Source organism: Chrysemys picta, chromosome 16 (assembly GCF_011386835.1).
Source record: "Chrysemys picta bellii isolate R12L10 chromosome 16, ASM1138683v2, whole genome shotgun sequence".
NCBI lineage: Eukaryota > Metazoa > Chordata > Testudines > Emydidae > Chrysemys > Chrysemys picta.
Window position 1 is genome coordinate 31,764,009 of NC_088806.1, and position 18,752 is coordinate 31,782,760.

Consider the following 18,752-nt stretch of genomic DNA (forward strand, 5'->3'; position numbering starts at 1 on the left):
GGGGCAAGGCGGAAGGGCCCAGACCGGCGCCCCCTACCGAGGCGGGGAAGAGCAGGACGCTCCCGCCCCCTTGCGTGGCGCCGCTTCCGGCTGGGGACGTGGCTCGGCGCCGCCATCTTGTGGGGCAGCTGGAGGGAGACGCGGCGGCCGCTGCCGAGGCAGCGAGAGACTGAGCGCGCCGGGCCGCACACACGCTCCGCCGCCATGGTAAGGACCAGGCCGCCTCCCCAGCCTGGCCTCCCGGGTAGCGGGCACTCGGAGGGGCTGGGGCCGGCCGGGGGACACGAGGGGAGGAGCTGGGCCCAGCCCCGAAAAAAGGGGGCACCAGGCCTCTTCGTGCCCCTTCCTAGCGCCTTGCCGCGGGGGCCGCTCCGTGGAAACAGGCCGGTCCACTCACCCGAAGCCCCGAGCCTCCCCACCGGCTTGTGTCTCGCTGTCGCTGCAGCCGTGGTTCTCAGACCCTCGCATGGGCCTGGCCCGCCCTGCGCCCTAGCAGCGGCGGGTGCCTTTCCCCGGTACAGCCAGCGGTCCCCTGCGTGTTCATTGCACGCATCCGGGACATGCTGTCGTGCTTGCCCACCTGGGACTGGTCCTCAGAGGAAACGGGGCCTGGGTACGCCTGTGCCCCCTTGCGAAGCAGCCCTCTGCAGGGTTCCCAGACCTTCCTGGAACCAGCCCCAGTGTAACGGAGTGTCTTGGGGCACTCTGCCTCCGGTTCTGCATGGTGCAGACCTCCACTCCCATTCTTCATCACATAAGACCTCTGCAGCAACGACAATAGCTGCTTACAAGGAAAATTAAACTAGTATGGTTTGGATCTCAATCTAATTTGACAGCTGAAAACAAGGAGGACCAGTTACCAGCAAGTGCCTGTGGCCCGGAGTTTGAGAACTTCTGGTTGGAGCACAGGGTTTGGAGTCAGGATTCTTGTAGTCTTCTTCCCATTGCTGTCTCTCAGAGTGAACTTTGGCATGCTGTTTTGCCTCTGTATATTTGTTTCCCCACCTATAATCTGGGACTAATGGTACTGATGTGAGAGTACTGAAAATATTGAGTAAAGCAGTTAGCACTTTTCAACTATGAAATCTATGGAAATGCAAAATATTGCACCCTGCAATACATGAGACAAATGGACTATGTGTATATATGCATATATAAGATCATGATGCATACATTTGATTAAAATTGGCTGTTTGAATTACGGTATTACCATATACGCTTTTTTTAAAGTACTGTACAGGCAATAGCAACCCTGTGATGTAGATGTTCTCAGTTTTAGGTTGGTAAAATTTGAGATACAGAGCAGTTAAATGGTTTGCACAAAATCACATGAATCAATGACAGGTCTGGGAAAATAATTCATTTGTCCTTACAATCCTGTCCTCAGATCCCTGTCCTTATAGAAAATGCACTTATGTTGGTTTCTTTATATAGTCCATGGCCAAGGTTTTCAAAACTAAACACTGACTTTTAGTTCCCAACTGGAGATAACCATTCTCTGAAAATAAGGTATTTCGCACTTTCTGAAAATCGGGTTCCTTTAAGCCATGGCAAATTGGGCATGCAGATAGTGCCATAGTTTAATATTAATCCAGAGTTTGTACAAACATGAAAGAAGAGCTACATGATCTATATATGAACTTAGATCTATACAAATTGTTACTAATCTTGCTTCATGCAAGGGATTTGAAACTGATAGGCAGTTATTTTATTCTCTTTTTATGAACTCAGGTATTGTAGCTATTTATATTGTAAAGAGGCTAGCTTGGCTCCTAATTGCAGTAAATTACATTTCACTCTCCTTCCTTTGTAGTAGCATGGCTTGTACACAATTTCAAGCGTGTGTTTTTTATCGCCAAAGATAGTGTGTAATTTGCTTACATTGCTCAATAAATTAGTAAATGGATTTAAAACCGTTTCATACCCTGTTGGAGGTGGTGAAACATCTTGGATTTGATCAGAGAAAATATTTTTAATTACAACTTGTTAAATGAACTAGAGGAAAATTTGACAAGTCATGACAATCTAGCAAGCAAAGTGCAGCATGAGATAATATACACAAAAGGACAGCTTAATTTAAAAGGACATTAACTTTTGGGATTTCTCCTTTGAATAATTATTCTTCCCTCAAGCTATTTTTGTGATCTTTGAAGTTAATGGGAAAAAATATTTGTACTAAGGGCAAAAAAAAATTGAAGTAATTTGAACCTTTTCTTAGTAAGCAAAATGTGTATTGCATCAAAATCAAGTGCTGTATAACTTAATCCTTGTTTCAGGTTCATAGATCGTAACTTAATCCCTGTTTCAGGTTCATAGATCGTATCAAATCCTTTCTATTCAAATATTGGGTAGTGACTGAGTATTAGTTTGATATAATTTTTCACTATTCACAGTTCACAGCTCCTTCTACAAGGAATTGCTTTGCTATAACCTTTTATTGCTGGGAAAATGCTGTACTTAATTTAGTGAAGCTAAGAACAATGTACTTTTAAAACAAGTTCCAAACCAAGAATACCTAGTTTAACTTTTGTCCTCTATCCAAAGGCATTGTTTGCATAGCACAATAGGGATTTTAAGTACCTTTAAAAAGGCTTATCCCTTTCACAAATTAGTAGTCTGAAAAGAATTGTTATGGCAGGTTGAAAATTTATCTTACTTTTTTAAACGTGTGTGTCATGTGCTCTCTCCACCCAGAAGATACTGTCCTCTCAGTAACAAAATTGTCAATTAATAAATGGAGCCATCCTTCTAAAACCTAGTTGAATATTCGAGTGGCACATTTGCAGTATTAGTTAAATCTAATAAAAGAAATCCAAACAACTGAATCTGGTGTTTGCTAATGTATTCTGTCTTTAAGTACAAACAAGATTTGTAAGCTGCCATATGTAATAGTTCAGCATAGCTTTGGTTATCAATAGGAATTTCTTGAAATATTTGATCTAGTAGCCTTAGATTACTCAGATCACTGGGAAATTTAATATGGTAAAACAGTATTTTCATACTCTAGATCCTTGCAGAGTAGAGACTGAGAATACTGTTAACTTTTCTGAATCGCCTCTCTTGACATGCTTATCAAAGTGCTATGTACATCAAATCAACACTAACAGGCCAATGTCTAAAGCCACATGGTGTGACTGAACAGTGGAATATGCTCAAACCTGACACACACCCTTTTTACAGTCCTATAAGCTGTTCTGTCTGGGTTGTCAATGATTGGGATGAAGCAATGACACATCATCAGCCTTTGCTTCCAAAGTGATAGCTCTTGAGTCAGAGGTATAGTGTCAATTACAGGATCTGTGGTACCTTATAAGCATACAATAACCTGTGACTAGTCCCTTAGGTAAACTTATGTTAAATGCCTGTACAGTTTAAAGGCCTTTTAAGAATATTAAGGCTGTCTTTAGTGTAACCTCATGATTTCTTTTGTGTGTGTGTTTACTGTCTCATTCAAGTGATAGTCAGTCAGACTCAGCCATCCTAGGAAAGTTGAAGGCTGTAAGCATTTCATTATTACAATCCTGTCCTTGCTTTCCATTCACAATCCTTTGCTTCATCTGATGGGAGATCCCATCTCCACAAAGGCTGCCAGTCCCTCATACAGAAGTGCCCTTTTAAAGAGGGGCATTACCTGTGAGTGATGCAGTAAGTATGCTTGGTGCATCTGGACTGTCCAGCACCATGCTCTGAGTCCCTACTAGGCAATGGTTCGAGCCTGAGGCTCACTTCTAACCTGTGCATATCATGGATTTGCATTACTCTCTGAGTTGTTGGACTAATGTAAGGACATTGCTGTCTGGATGGGATATAATCAGTTTAATCAAGGCATACAAGTATTATATCCACTATGAATGGCTTGTACAGTGTGCGGTTATGAGCATATTTTGGCAAAGGGTCTTAAATTTGTCTATATTTGATATTTGCAGTATTTGCTTAACCAACAAAGAGCTCAAAATAAAGAAGCAATGGTTGAGTCTTTATGAGACTTCAACAGAATCTGCCTTGTATGGCCAAACAATTCAATTAAGTTACGGTAATCTTTTTCCAGTAGAGAAAAATTATTTGGTAGGAAGTTGCAGGAGACTGATAGAACTATAAGGGATAAATTGGCATCTGTCTCACTACTTTTGAATTTCATTAGTGTGATAACATCTATGAAAAGCCCAAGAGATGCTCAATTAACAGTAATTAATGTTTAATATTTTATTAGCATAAATGTGTTATCAATTGACTTTTTAAAGGGGTACCGTGAAAAGAAAAATTAAATTTAAACGCATTCCCTCATTTGTTCTTAATGTTTATATTAAAATAGAATTTAAAACAATTCTACCTTACTTTTCAGTATCTCTGCTTTTAGATTACTTTTTGCGGTTACTCAGTTTGGATAATAAAGCTTGGCTTGTCAGTTTAATGATAACATTCAGAGCTCTGTGTTTGTTCTACTCCAACTACACAATGTTCCAGTGTGAATTTCCGGTACAACCTGGGAATATCATTTAAAAAAATCCAATTTGGTGAAAAGAATATTTAAAAGAAATCTCATTAAATCCTTTCTGTTGATAGTAGATGTGGTAAAAATATTATAATTTTCCTCAAAGGCTAAATTTTGGGCCTAAACTCCATAAATGTCCCTTTTAAACAAGCTTATCTATGAAAAAGGTAGCAGCATTTTAATAATGGCCAAAGTACTTTGAAGGCATTGCAGGAGATTAGTTTTAGTAGCTGTGTTCTGACACTTGCCCTTTCCATTTGCAAGTGATCTTTTGGTGTGATTGTCTTCAGTGAGGTTACTAATAGTTCAATGTTAATGGAGTATGTAACTTACTTTGCTACTCTAGCAAGTAGCATTTGAGATCCTTTTTTGTGTGCTTGTGCTTTATTAAGTCAACCTGAAAGACTTGTTCAGAACACTTTTGAGATGTTACTGTACCCTACCCCTGTGTTAAAACTAGTCTATGAATTCAGGTTAGTTAGCTATGTCAGCTCTGAACAGAGTGACATGAATTAGTTGGATTTGGGGGATGGGAAGAGCACCAAAAACAGAAGTGGGTCTCCCCCTAGAAGAGTTCTGTTCTCCATGCTAAGAGGAAGCATGGATGAAAAATATACATGTTCATGTACATGTTTTTTATTTATCACTAAGTATGCTTGGCACTATACAGATGAGCATGAATATATGGTCTCTGACCAAAGAGTTTCACCTACACAAACAATTAACATTATCTCAAAGGTTTGTGAGACTGTCTAGTCTCAGAAAATCTGTTTGCTTGATGAATGAAACTAACCACTGCTTGTATTCCCCATAGGTACTCTTGGCGGCAGCCGTCTGCACAAAGGCAGGGAAGGCCATAGTTTCTCGGCAGTTTGTGGAAATGACTCGAACCCGCATTGAGGGGCTGCTGGCAGCCTTCCCCAAACTTATGAACACTGGGAAACAACACACATTTGTGGAGACAGAGAGTGTGCGATATGTATATCAGCCAATGGAGAAGCTGTATATGGTATTGATCACCACCAAAAACAGCAATATCCTGGAAGACCTAGAAACACTCCGGCTCTTCTCTAGAGTGGTAAGACTTTATTCCAAGCTTAGTTGATACAAAATTCAGATGATCTTGTCCAGAAGCAGTCATGTTACAAAGTGCTGTATTGGAGAGCTATTACTGCTGTATCTACTGCCTCATAACAGAATCTGATTTCCTATGGTCCATTAGTGACCCAGAAGTAGTCATTGAGTCTGATCCCATAAGCTTCTGCACTATTCCTTGACTGAGGCCAATATGGAGGAAGTGTCTGGTTTTGAAATAATCAATGAGATTTAAACCAAAACAGCCCAATCCTTTAGTAAATTAACATTTGTTAACAAGTATGTAGTGCTGTAAACAAAACCTTAGTGCCAGTTGTACAAAATAAATAAGTAGAGTGGATTTAATTCACTGTATGCAATTGCTATAGTAGTAATCCTACTGTAAAAATCTATCTGCATATGTATTCATAATGTCTATATAAAGCTTTGTCTGTCAGCCAAATATAGCCAGGGTAACTCCTGGAAATCACAGCTTGGCTTGGTATCTGCTGCCATTTCAGCCTTCTATTGTTAAAATATAGCTTAAATAGAATATTATATTTAAAGTTAGTCTTAAAAATGCATGCTTTAATAGTGACACTCAATCTGCCTATTAAGCAGTGGAAAAAAGCAATGATTGGTTAATGGCTTTAAATAGATAGCATTGGGGTGGCATTTTGGGGCCAGGTGAGGTTGAGAGGGTCACAGAAGTGATGCCTTTGGTTGAAATTAACCCCAGTGCAGATCCTACACGAGGCCTCAGCACCGCTTAAGTCTCACACCATCAAAATAGAATGTAAGTAGTGCATAGGCCTTCTGCTAAATCTCTGCACAGGGGTGAATTCACCCTGTACAGGAGGGTTAGCTGAGGTAGTCATCTTCTCTTCCTCTGTGGAAACTCTTCTTTAATTATTCTCCCTAACCAGATTCCCGAATATTGCCGAGCTCTGGAGGAGAACGAGATCTCTGAGCACTGCTTTGACCTGATTTTTGCCTTTGATGAAATTGTTGCCCTGGGCTACCGTGAGAACGTAAACCTGGCACAAATTCGGACCTTCACAGAGATGGACTCGCATGAAGAGAAGGTGTTCCGAGCAGTCAGAGAGGTGGGGCAGAGCCATTCCATGTCTTAGTTGTTTGAAATAGTCTGTCGTGTGTCCAGGAATTACTGCTTTTTGTACTGTGAAGTTGCTGTTTATTCCAGGTTTGATCATAACCCTTAATTCTTCAATGATCAGATTTATTTTAACATTTTGTAAACAACCTGTCCTGCCTTCATCTCCTCTTTCTCTCATTGATTAATGCATGGAATAGATCAAAGTCTTAAAGGTCTAGTCAGTCTCTGGTCTTTTTCCTCTAGACTCAAGAGCGTGAGGCAAAGGCTGAAATGCGCCGTAAAGCCAAGGAGTTGCAGCAGGCCCGAAGGGATGCAGAGAGACAGGGCAAAAAAGCACCAGGCTTCGGTGGATTTGGCAGCTCGGCTGTGTCTGGGGGCACAACTGCGGCCATGATCACAGAGACCATTATTGAAACAGAGAAGCCCAAAGTGGCACCAGCACCAGCCAGGTAGGAAACTGGTTCAGGTACACTAGAGCCCTGCCCGGGACTAGTGTAGATCCCTGCAGCAGGACTGGGGTCCTGCAGTATCTGTCGCTGTAATAGCAGGAGCGGGATTAAAATGGTCTGGTGCAGGGCTCTAAGATAGAGCACTTCCATCAGCAAGAGAAAAGATATTGTGGACTGTTTGTTAAAATGAGAGTCCAGTTTTAGGTTGTCCTGCTGATTAACTGCTTTGCTAGACAAGTGAAATTAAATGATAGAGGCATGTTAAAAAATGCACATAATGTGTAAGTGAGGGAGGTACCCATGGACAGTGTGTGTGTGCTAGTGCTCTCTACTACCTTGTGCATATGTCAGTTTCTTCTTCTAGCTAAGTTAGAGCTTTTCTACCAGCTAATGTGTATTTTGGATGTTTTGAGCTTTCACTTTACTTCATGATTCTGCATGTTTGCAGCTTTCTAGTAATCATGGTGCTTCTATGCATGCGGATGCTGAGTGGAATAAAGATGCTGGAGACTCCCACTGGGTTGTTTTAAAGCAGTATTGATAATTTTTGTAAAGCAGAAACCTCTCTTCTGAACTGGGGTGGATCTGTGCTTGTAGTTCTAACAGTCTAAATTGCTGCCCATGCCTGTCGCAGCCATCATATGATCTCTAGACTGTCCTTTTTATTTATAGGAGTTTTTGTGGCACTCACCACTACAGTATCTAAGTGCCTCATGTACATTAAAGAAGCTAACCTGAGAGATAGATTTGTGAGGCAGGACAGTATGATTTATCCTCAGTTTACAGATGAGGAACTGAGGTATGGATTAAATGACTTGCCTAAGGTCACAGAGCAATTGGCAGTGCTGGAAACAGAATCCAGATTTCCTAAGTCCCAGTTCAGTACCTTACCCACAAGACTATCCTTTCTCTTAACGTATCTTGAAAAGGGCTCAAAAAGTAAAAGCTGCGATGTTGGAATGGTCTAATTGTAATGATGTGAAAAAAATTGTGGAAAGATTGTATCTGCTACCATAGTTGTCGGATAGATGCTTACATCTTATTTTTGTCCTTTAGACCATCGGGTCCCAGTAAGGCTTTGAAGCTTGGAGCTAAAGGGAAGGAGGTGGACAACTTTGTGGACAAGCTGAAATCAGAAGGAGAAAATATCATGACCTCTTCTGTAGGCAAGCGGTCCTCAGAGGCAGCCAAGGTTCTCGCTCCACCCATTAACATGGAGAGGTGGGTATTGTCCCGGGCTGTAAGAGGATGCTCTTTTCAGTGTGACTGCAGACTCCAGTGATGGCTTCTAGATCAGTCAGAGCTCTTCACTTTATTTTATAAAACAGATTTCTTCCCACCATTTGATTCTTACATGCTGACCTTTAGCTCTTGTGTAAAATTTTCAAGAAGCTCTGAATTAGTTTAGGCAAAGTCCCATTTTCAAAAGTGACTTAGGTGGTTAGGAGCCTAAATCTCACTGAAAGCTATTGGGACTCATGCTCTTAAGTCATTTAGGTGATTTGGAAATTTTACCCCTCATCTTTTATTTCAACTATTCAGCCTAATTTTTCCCTTTCTCCCAATACTCTTATTTCCTGGTGTCTGCATCCTTCAGATACTTTGAGACAGCTATCTTCCCACCTCCCCCATCTGCTGTTAGCTAAGCTATACAAGTTTTTAATAGTTCTTCATACTTCCATTCCTCTGACTCCTTAACTATTTTTGTTGCTTTTGTCTGGGACTTTTCAGTTTGTTGGCCGATACCAAGTATTGAGGTGGCTGGATCAGAAATCTGCTTTCCCTGTTCTGAGTGTTGGTGGAATCTTGAAGAGTTCCGACTAATTGCCAGTTAGAGTACATGTGTGCACATTTCCGGTTTTCCGTGTTGGAGCACAGAGCCATCTGCTCCCATTAGAGACAACATTATACCAGTTTTATGAGGTTAAGTGAAAAACATGACCAGGGCTGCCCTCCTTTCTAGGCAAGTTTTCATATTGCCTACATGTTTTCTATTCTGTACTGAATAGAAAGCTTGGCAGTGCAGTACATAAACTTGCTTAGTGTCTTTTGAAGCACCAAAGGTGTCCATTTGTTTTTCAGGTAAAATGTAGAATTCCTCCCACTGTTTAGCTCTTCCTTTTGAAAACTGCCTGAGCTTTCTGCAGAAGAAGGGCCAGGGTTCTGTATTTGGGCTCTCATCTGTTCAAGACTTATACCACACTCAGGTGATTCTAGTGTCTTCTGTGTGACTCTGTTTTGAGCAGAAGAGCATGTTTCCATAATTCTGTTCTGCACCACTCGCTCTGGGTCATTCTTTTTATGACAACATCCTCTTGGGCACCCTTTTAAAAAACTTCGTTTGTCCCTGTCAGATCTTAAAAGGAGGAAACAACTATCTTGCCTGTCAAACCAGCGTATTTGGTGTGTATTGGGCTTTCTTTTCTGTGCAGCGTGCATATGAAAATCGAGGAGAAGATTTCCTTGACTTGTGGCCGTGATGGTGGGTTACAGAACATGGAGCTGCACGGCATGATCATGCTGAGGATCTTAGATGAAAAGTTTGCCCGGATTCGCCTCCATGTAGAAAATGAAGACAAGAAGGGGGTACAGCTACAGGTAAGGCTGGCTTCCGTACATGCTTCTGTCATGTATGGTAGCAGCACTGTATTGTATATTTTTATCCAAGTTCTCCCAATAGATATGGTGGAAAATAGAACAGTTACAGTAAATATAAGTGCAGCACAAATAAAGGACTAAATCTCATGCTCAAAAGACTCAAGTTAACTTGAAAATACAGTTCCTTACACTTATCATCATGCTCCCACAGCCTTATCTATCCCGTGATGAACATTGACGCACACTTGATTTCACTTGGACTTTGCAACAGTCCCAGTGTGTTGCTTGACACTAGTTATATCATGAGAGCTTCCTTTGTAAGGAAGAGAATGTTTATATCCAGTTACTCTCAGCCAATGAAGAAAGATTTAATCAACCAGAAAACTGCTCATTTTCCCAGTTACTTTTGCTGTTGTCATTGATCTTAATATCAGAGACCGTCTCTAGAACCACAGCTTCTGAGTTTACAATACTGACTGTAACCCAAGAGACTGTCACATGTTCGACTTTTCCTCTCTCCATGTGGTTCCGTGTGCTTGCTGAGCCCTGAAGATTTCCCCACTTTATATGCCCTGTGTCATGGCCACCATTACAACTCCTACAAACTAGGTAGTGCTGCTGCTTACCTGGTCAGAGGGCCTTGTGTTTAGTGATGGCAGTCCTTATCACTTTCCCAGGGGCTGAGAATTCTTCCTCAACACTCCAGCACCTGCTGCTCCAGGAAGAGTCAGGTGGCAGTAGCAGCTCCTCTCTCTCCAATACAACTTAGATGCTAATCACCAAAAAATGGCTTTGCTGAAATAGCTGCTCACATCTGTTGCTATAGTATAATAAATTCATTCTTTATAATCCAAGTGTTAATTTTCCCTATTTAGATGGTTTAACTTTTGCATTTATCTGAATTTAGTCAAGGAAAACAGTTTCACCGGTTTCTAGTCTGTTCCACTCAGTTGCAGAAGACTGCAAACACGGCAGGGGGCTGTTCTTTTGTTTGTTAAAAATAAATTCAAATTTGAACTTATTTTTAAGTGGAAATATTCCTGCAGATCTCAAGCTTCATTAAAACTTATTTTATAAAAACCTAAATGTCAGCCCCAGTTTATCTGCCAGAATCCCTTTTAAAAGGAAAGCTTTGGAGGAACAGAGAAATAGGCCAAATGAAACTTTTTGGTAAACTGGCCTTTTGTTTCTTGGAGTGAAGTCTGCATTGCCGAGCAACCGTGATCCTGTAGCACTTTGCAGTCAGCAGTTTTCCCTGGCAAAGGTATTCATGTGTGGTCAGGAGCACCTCACAAGAAACAGTATTACCTAGACACATTTGTGCTCTCCATTGAGTTAAAACTAAAACAATGAACAGTTTACCCAGTCTGTGTCTTACCGTCTCCTTCATTTCAGACTCACCCAAACGTGGACAAGAAACTTTTTACTGCTGAATCTCTGATTGGCTTGAAGAACCCAGAGAAATCATTCCCTATTAACAGTGATGTGGGGGTGCTGAAATGGAGGTTGCAGACCACAGAAGAGTCTTTCATTCCACTGACAAGTGAGTGTGAGCGTGCATATGACATTCTTCAGGTAGGATACTGGAGCCTGGGCTGAAGAAGCTGTGACTGGTCTTGGATAGGAAATGACAGCCCATCTGCTACAGCAGGCTCTGCCTTCAGCAGAATGTTTTACTCTTTGATATTATCCAAGGGAAGAAACCATTTTAGTGCCTCTTCCCTCTGTAACAATCACTTTAGCCAGTCAATAGCTATTTTCAGTAATGCTAGATAATACTGAGTGTCTTGCTCTGGAACTCACTCAAGTGGGCTGGCAGCTCTTGGGTGAGATTGAGATTGATGACTATTCCTCCTTCATTCAGTGCTCTCCTGCATTTTTCTAAGTATGTCTTTCTCCAGAGGCCTGTTCCTGTAAAACAGTCACATGATCCAACGTGCGCTTTTGTGCCCTTAGTTAACTGCTGGCCATCGGAAAGTGGGAATGGTTGTGATGTTAACATTGAATATGAGCTGCAAGAGGAGAGCCTAGAACTGAATGATGTGGTCATCACAATCCCATTGCCGTAAGTAGGATTTGGGGATGGGGCCGGGGTCAGCAAGTACCTGTAAATATTCTCTAGGTTCTTTCCCTTTCCAGCAATCATGAGGGTAGCATAGGAGGGGACGGCATTCATGTGAAATGCATGTCTGCGGTAAATCCAGTGCTGTCTTGTTCCCCCATCTGAGGAGCTGAGACTGCCTCTTACCCTTTGCAGACTGACTGTTCTCCCTCTCTCACCCATGGCTAGGGCCCTACCAAATTCATGGTTCATTTTGGTCAATTTTACAGTCGTAGGATTTTAAAAATCGTAAATGTCATGATTTCAGCTACTTAAATCTGAAATTTCGCTGTATTGTAATTGTATGGATCCTGACCTAAAAAGGAGTTTGGGGGGAGGGTGTTGCGGTACTGCTACCCTTACTTCTGCGCTGCTGCTGGTGGCAGCACTGCCTTCAGAGCTGGGCAGATGCAGAGCAGCGGCTGTTGACCAGGAGCCCAGCTCTGAAGGCAGAGCTGCCGCCAGCAGCAGCACAGAAATAAGGGTGGCGTGGTGTGGTATTGCCACCCTTACTTCTGCGCTGCTGGAAGAGGCACTGCCTTCAGAGCTGGGTGCCCGGCCAACAGCTGTCACACTCTGGTCACCCAGCGCTGAAGTCAGCACAGAAGTAAGGGTGGCAATACTGTGACCCCCTAAAATAACCTTGTGAACTCCCTTTTGGGTCAGGACCCCAATTTGAGGAAACGCTGGTCTCCCCCATGAAATCTGTATAGTATAGGGTAAAAGCGCACACGAGACAATGATTTCACAGGGGGAGATCAGATTTAATGGTCCGTGATGTGTTTTTCATGGCCGTGAATTTGGTGGGGCCTATCTGTGGTTCTTGAAGGGCTTTTAGGAGGTGAGCTGTCCCCTTTGGGGTTGTTACAAGTGTGTCTTTAACCTGTGTTCAAATGAGCTAATGTGCAGCTCCTTATTGCCCTGCTGTAGGTCCAGTGTTGGCGCCCCAGTGATTGGAGAGATTGATGGGGAGTATCGCCATGACAGCAGGAGGAATCTCCTTGAATGGTGCCTGCCAGTGATAGATGCCAAAAACAAGAGTGGCAGCCTGGAGTTCAGCATAGCCGGGCAGCCCAATGACTTCTTCCCGGTGCAAGTCTCCTTCATCTCCAAAAAGAATTACTGCAGCATACAGGTATGGCCACCCCCCCTTTCTTATGTGTCCTGGTGCAGGGCTTGCCTAGAAGCCCAATGCACTGCAGTCCTCGGAATGAACAGTTGCAGTGGCACACTAATTGTTTTGTGGATAGTGCCCGGCTCTGCATTCGTAGCACCAACTCAGCTGTGTCACTGATACTCCTGGAGACTGTCCAGCCCTTGCTTCCCTTTGCCCTGCCACATGCTGTGTTGCACCAGCCTCTTCTCAGATAGTTTCTCTTCTTAATCTTTTTCTGCTGGATCTTCCCCAAGAGCAACCTCTTCATTTTATATTGCTGCAGTTCCCACTTGCTGCTTTTCAGCCCTTGTAAGTTGCACGGAGAATACCCTTCCTTCAGCCCAGTGCATTATTCCCACCTGGCACTGCTGAAGGAGTAGGCAGCAGTAATGAGGATGGCTTGTGCTGGGATTTCTCAGATCTCTCAAGCTAGGGAGGTGTTGCTAGATTAGCTCTTAAATGGGAATCCTCCATGAAATGGTTAAGTGCTGCCTGAAGTGGTTGTGATGAATCTACACCATTTGCATTGCTGCAATCGATGCAGCGAGTGTCAGTTTAGCAGGTGTGGTGAAGACACGCTAAATCCATGGGAGAGCACTCTCCCATCGATTTGTGTACGTAAGGGAAGTTGACGGGAAATGCTCTCCTGTCTACACAGTGCAGTGTAGCCACCACGGTAAGTGGGTCTAACTACATCGACTTCAGTTATGTTATTCTCGTAACTGAAGTTGTGTAAGTTGGATCGATTTACTGCAGTAGTGTAGACCAGCCCTCTGTAAGTGCACACAGCCTGATGCTAGGGGCATTATGCTGCTATCTCCTTCAGAAGAGACAGAGTTCCTAGGCACCTGTGTTAAAGATGTTTTTCATGAGCTGGGGCGTTAATGCTGGTATCCTGGCTAAATTCCATCTCAGAAAATCCCACTCAGCTTTTCTAAAACTTGCCCTGCAATTTCAGTTGGATCTGGCTTTCTTCCTCAGTGCCTCTCCTAAGCATTAGTCACACTTGTCCTCATGAGATGGTGGCTAAAGCAATCCATTTATTACAGTGTTTGAGAAGTGTTCTGGGGTGGAAGGCAAAGGATGATCGATCAGCTGAAGCAAATGAAAATTCCCTTTGTCTTAGTGTGAAGGCTTGTTTGGATGGGGTAAACAGCCCCAGGATGTGGAACCGAAGGCTACTTATCCACCTGCCTGGTCAAACTGAGCAGCTGCAGTGTGACCTTTCTCCACCTTGAACCTTAACCAGAAGCAACAATTCAGTTCAATTCTGTCCAGGGTGCTCTGAGCAGAGACTTAGTTGTTACCGTAAATGAAGTAACTGTCTGGATTGTTGTCCTCTAAGGATAGCTGAAAACTAAACTCTTCTTACAAGCTCCTAAGTTGAGGTTGACCTTGTGGCTCAGAGATGATGTGCCCAGTCACCCCAACCCCTTTGTTGTCCTGGTTTGAATTGAAAAAAATCTCTGCTTAATTGTGTTTTGGAGGTAGAATATCAAGTGCTGAACTAACTGTGTGTATTATCTCCACAGGTTACCAAAGTGACCCAGGTAGATGGGAACAGCCCTGTAAGGTTTTCCACTGAGACCACCTTCTTGGTGGACAAATACGAAATCCTGTAACGCCAGCAGCAGGGAATAACAAATGATTTTTTTAAATTAAAAGAAAAAAAGGCTGAAGTTTATTCTGATGTCTGGAACGCCGCAGCCCTCTCTCTGCTAGGACACACGGCTCTGTCTGCCCAACTGCAGTGTTTCTGGGTCACGGGCATTCTTTGGCAGAGAATTGACATGATCATATGGGGGAAAGGCTGCTAATTTCTTTGGCAGATTTTACCGGCCAGCAGTAAAGCAGGATCTCCATTGAGAAACCCTGGCTTTAATACCTCCCCTTCCTCTCTCCCACAAAGCTGGCTACTTAGCTCAGTCCCAGAATGAAACTACACCTCATTCTCTTTCTTTTTAGTATATCAAGAGTTCTGTTTCTTTTTGTTATGATTGTTGCCGTTTTAACTTATCCCCTGCCTCCAGACCTTGTTTCCATGGATTCAAATATGCATTAAAATATTCTATACATGGGCATTATGCCTTCTGGATCCCTTTCTCTGGGGAATGGAATAAGCTGATCTGACTAGGCCTCGGTTTTAAAGCTGAGGTTTTGGGTGGTTGTAGTAAACCTGTTCCTCTCCTTTGCCTGTACTCCTGACTTGCTGTCTGTTCAACTCTGCTTCTCAGTGATGGACCTGCACTTGGGCCAGTTCCCACAGTGAGCCCATGTGCCCTTGGTGTGAGTTAGAGCAGAGTTGTCTCCCAGCTGGCAGAGAGAATGCAGCTTCTGAATTGACTGGTTCCAACTGCAGGAGGGGGGAGCTCCTGGAAGTACTCACTTTTGCTGGAATTTCCTGTCACTGTTTGGTGTAGCCCCTAGGCCAGATGGATAAAATCATTTTGCCTGGTTTAAGTGAAAAATCTTTGGAGCCTTTCTTGATCCGTTTGAATCTTCCCCAGTAAATTGATCCCCCATACCTAGTATGCATCTTAGCCCTTCCTAGATGCAGCTTGTAAAAGGGTATGGCACCTGCCTTGTTCAGCCCCATAAACAGATGTGAATTACTGACATATTCATGCTTGTGTAAGTCTGAGCAGAGGAGATTGATCCTGTTGGCACTTATTGATGGAGTAGAAGGAAAGCCTGGGTTGCAGCACAGAGATTTCAGGTAAAAGTCAAATGTACTGTAGTGCATCTAAGTTTGCCCTGTGGTGTGAGGGCTGCACACAGCCACACTCCCTTGCACTACAGAAAAGGTGTTCCCTCTCTGATGAGGCTGGAATAGCATTGCCTACCCCGTCCTCACTTAAAACACTTCTCACCTACTTTCTTTAGAACCATTTTTGATGACATTGGGTGGTGGTCTCTGCCTGACTACATCTGAGCTGTGCCTGGTCTGATCGCACAACTTCAACAAGGAACCTTGCTAACCACCATTGTAGCAAGGCCTCATGGTTCTATCCAAACTTAACTATTTCGCTGGTTTGTGGGTGACAGGAAATGAAGTTTCTTGCTCATGGAAGTCCTAGAAACGTGTGCACTGTGCTCCAGCGGGAGAACACCTGTTTGAGACTAAGTGCACACCAATGCTTGTAGGGTCACCTGCCAAAGAAGTTAGCTGTCTCTCCCCTGTTCCCTTAAATGCATCAGTGAGGAAACGTAGCTCCAATTCTTTTCATGCGAGGGTGATGTGTTCTGGGGGAGGGGAAGCAAATCCTGTCCTGTAGTTAAGTAGACTATGAATCTTAATTCAATTGTGTTCAAGAGTTGCTTGTCTGTATGATTTTAAAATGGAGTCAAGTTTAGTTTCAAACATCAAAGGAGCATTTTTCTTAAATTACTTTGGGGGTAATATTTAAAAAAAAAAAAAATTTTGTAACCCTGTATAATAATGACTTAGGGAATAGAACACATTCCAGTGTACACAAAGAATACAAATTCTTTAATCAAATAAAGAGTATTATAAAAAGCAATCATCCAAGGCTTTGGCCTATTCGTGTGCTGGAATGGCTCAGCTTTGATTTGTTCACAACACACTCTGGGAGGCAGGGGGAGCCAAGAATATCAGAAACAGTGACCACAGCTCCATGGAGTTCATTGGAATAATCCGAATTGGGACAGCTCATGGGCAAGAGTTCTGTCTTATTTCCTTAAAAAAAAAAAAAAAAAAAAAAAAAAAAAAGTAAAAATGACTGAAACTTCATTAAGGATTTTTGCTCTCATTGAATCTTTCCAGGTTGCATTTTGCTGAGCGGAATTGGATGACCACTTCCCTGTAACAAACACTTTCCAGACTGTTTCTTGCCATATGTTATGTGCAGAATCACATCCAGCAGTGTCTGCTGGCTCTATGTAGGTATGACCTGGATGACTTGAGAGAGGCCGTGACTATTACTCTGTGTAGGTCTTGAGCCTGTTATTCCAATCAAGAAATACTAAACCTGGAAAGGGGGCTGGGAGAGTATTTGTTAGTGAATACATTACAGTATGACTGAAATAAATTAAGAGGACTCAGGTATTTTAATGTTGGGTTAAGCGGATATGGAGACCCTCTAGCCGGTGCCTAACAGCTCTAGCAACAGTTACCTTGCCTTTCTGCTAAGCCTTGGTCCCCTGTAGGCCTGGAGCCAGCCCCCCTGCTGTCTCCTCAGCAGCTCTGTGAGCACTCCATGCTGAGAAATGTCAGAACATCCCGGAGATTTGAAAACGGAGGAGCGCCTGCCTATGTAGCTAGATGCAGGGCAGCTGAGTTCAAAACAGTGAACCAAGTGGTCACAGCGGGCATTGTGAGGTACTGGGAGAGGCCAGTTATGTTGACATAACGAACGGCAGCGTCTACACTGACGCTTTTGTTGCTTTAACTTTGCTACGAAAAGCTCTCTGCCTTTCGTCAAGGGGGTTTGATTTCGTCAGGGAAACAGCACAGTTTTGACTCCAAAAGTAGCTTTGTCGAGTGTACACCGCTGTTTGGTAAGAAAAAGCTGCTTTCATTTTTATCCCATAGTCCTTCCTCGGTTCTGCGCATTGAATTACTAGGAAGACATGGGTTCTTCATATAGACCCCTCCCTAGCTTCACGTGTCCTGGAATGTGGCTACAGAAGACTAGACAACCACTAACTAATTGCTGAGCATTCAGCAAAACATGTCTCTGCCGACACTGCCCAGTTCAACTCCTACGCTGACCCTGCTTAGAGTGCTAAAGACGATGAGCACCAGGTTGCTATTTCTGAAAGTCATTTCCTGCCAGCTCCATGGACACACCTGGGCCCTTGAACTAACTGTGTTTGTGCTGGACCAGGAAGCAAAACATTATGAGCAAATTTAACCAAGTGGGAGGTCTTGTACTGCACATTGCCATTTCAGCTGTCCTGTTCCGAACATTTCCTGAGCTCCCGGGTCAGGGTGCTTCATTATAATGGAGAGGGGTTTGGGTGGCCAAGAGCTGATGTAATTTAAACGATAAATGGATCTATTTATTTTTGTAGTTAATTTGGTTTTAATTTGGAAAGTGTTTGGAGAGAGTCCCTGACTGTGTTTATCCCTCCTCTTCGACAGCAGCTGGCTTTGCTGCTATCTGGAGCAGGGTAATTTAGCTTAACTCTCCTATGAACTGTGAGCATAGCTAGTCTGTTTGTTACCACATCCTCAGCCTCTGATTTTCTGTTTGTTTTTTTAAGCCAGCAATTATATCTAGATTGTTAGCTCAATGTGGAACAGGGACTGTTATTTACCATGCATTTGTTTAGTGCTAATACGCTGGAGCTCTGACATGGTTGAGGGCTCTAGGTCTAGATATAGATGTGAAGAGCTAAAACCTCACCAGCCCCCATGCACATAGTATGTCCCCTTGGTGGGTTTTGAAAATAACTACTAGTTTGGCCAAGTTTATACTGTTCAGCCCAAATGTGTTTGGAACTGCAGGTTCATGCTGTTTCCAAAGCCCAGTGTCAGTCAGGGCCCAAGTGTGTGGTGTATCGCTGCCCACTTCTCTCCCTTCTAGGAAACTCTGGAGTGGCTGAAATCTGCCCTCATGCCTGCTCTCTTCCTTCCTGTTCTCATCCCCCAGCTCTTGGATGTCTCAGCTGTACAGTCTGTTGCATAACTAAAAATGTAGGGCTTGATAGACTGCAGATGTTGACCTGTGGCATTGTCCAGTTTACTCAGTGCCTGTGGGAACTGGAAGCTCAGGCTACAGGCTGCATTGCATTGTGCTTTC

At 43.2% G+C, this 18,752-nt stretch overlaps 1 protein-coding gene across 1 annotated transcript; it reads left to right on the top strand.

The window, feature by feature from the left end:
• Nucleotides 1-67: 67 nt before the first annotated feature.
• On the top strand, nt 68-16,508 carry ARCN1 (archain 1). Its single transcript, XM_005299782.4, has 10 exons — nt 68-207; nt 5,307-5,570; nt 6,493-6,672; nt 6,927-7,132; nt 8,189-8,353; nt 9,565-9,730; nt 11,126-11,273; nt 11,687-11,795; nt 12,762-12,966; nt 14,520-16,508. The coding sequence occupies exons 1-10, from the start codon at nt 205-207 to the stop codon at nt 14,607-14,609; spliced, it is 1,536 nt and encodes a 511-aa protein (XP_005299839.1). The 5' UTR covers nt 68-204; the 3' UTR covers nt 14,610-16,508.
• Nucleotides 16,509-18,752: the final 2,244 nt, after the last annotated feature.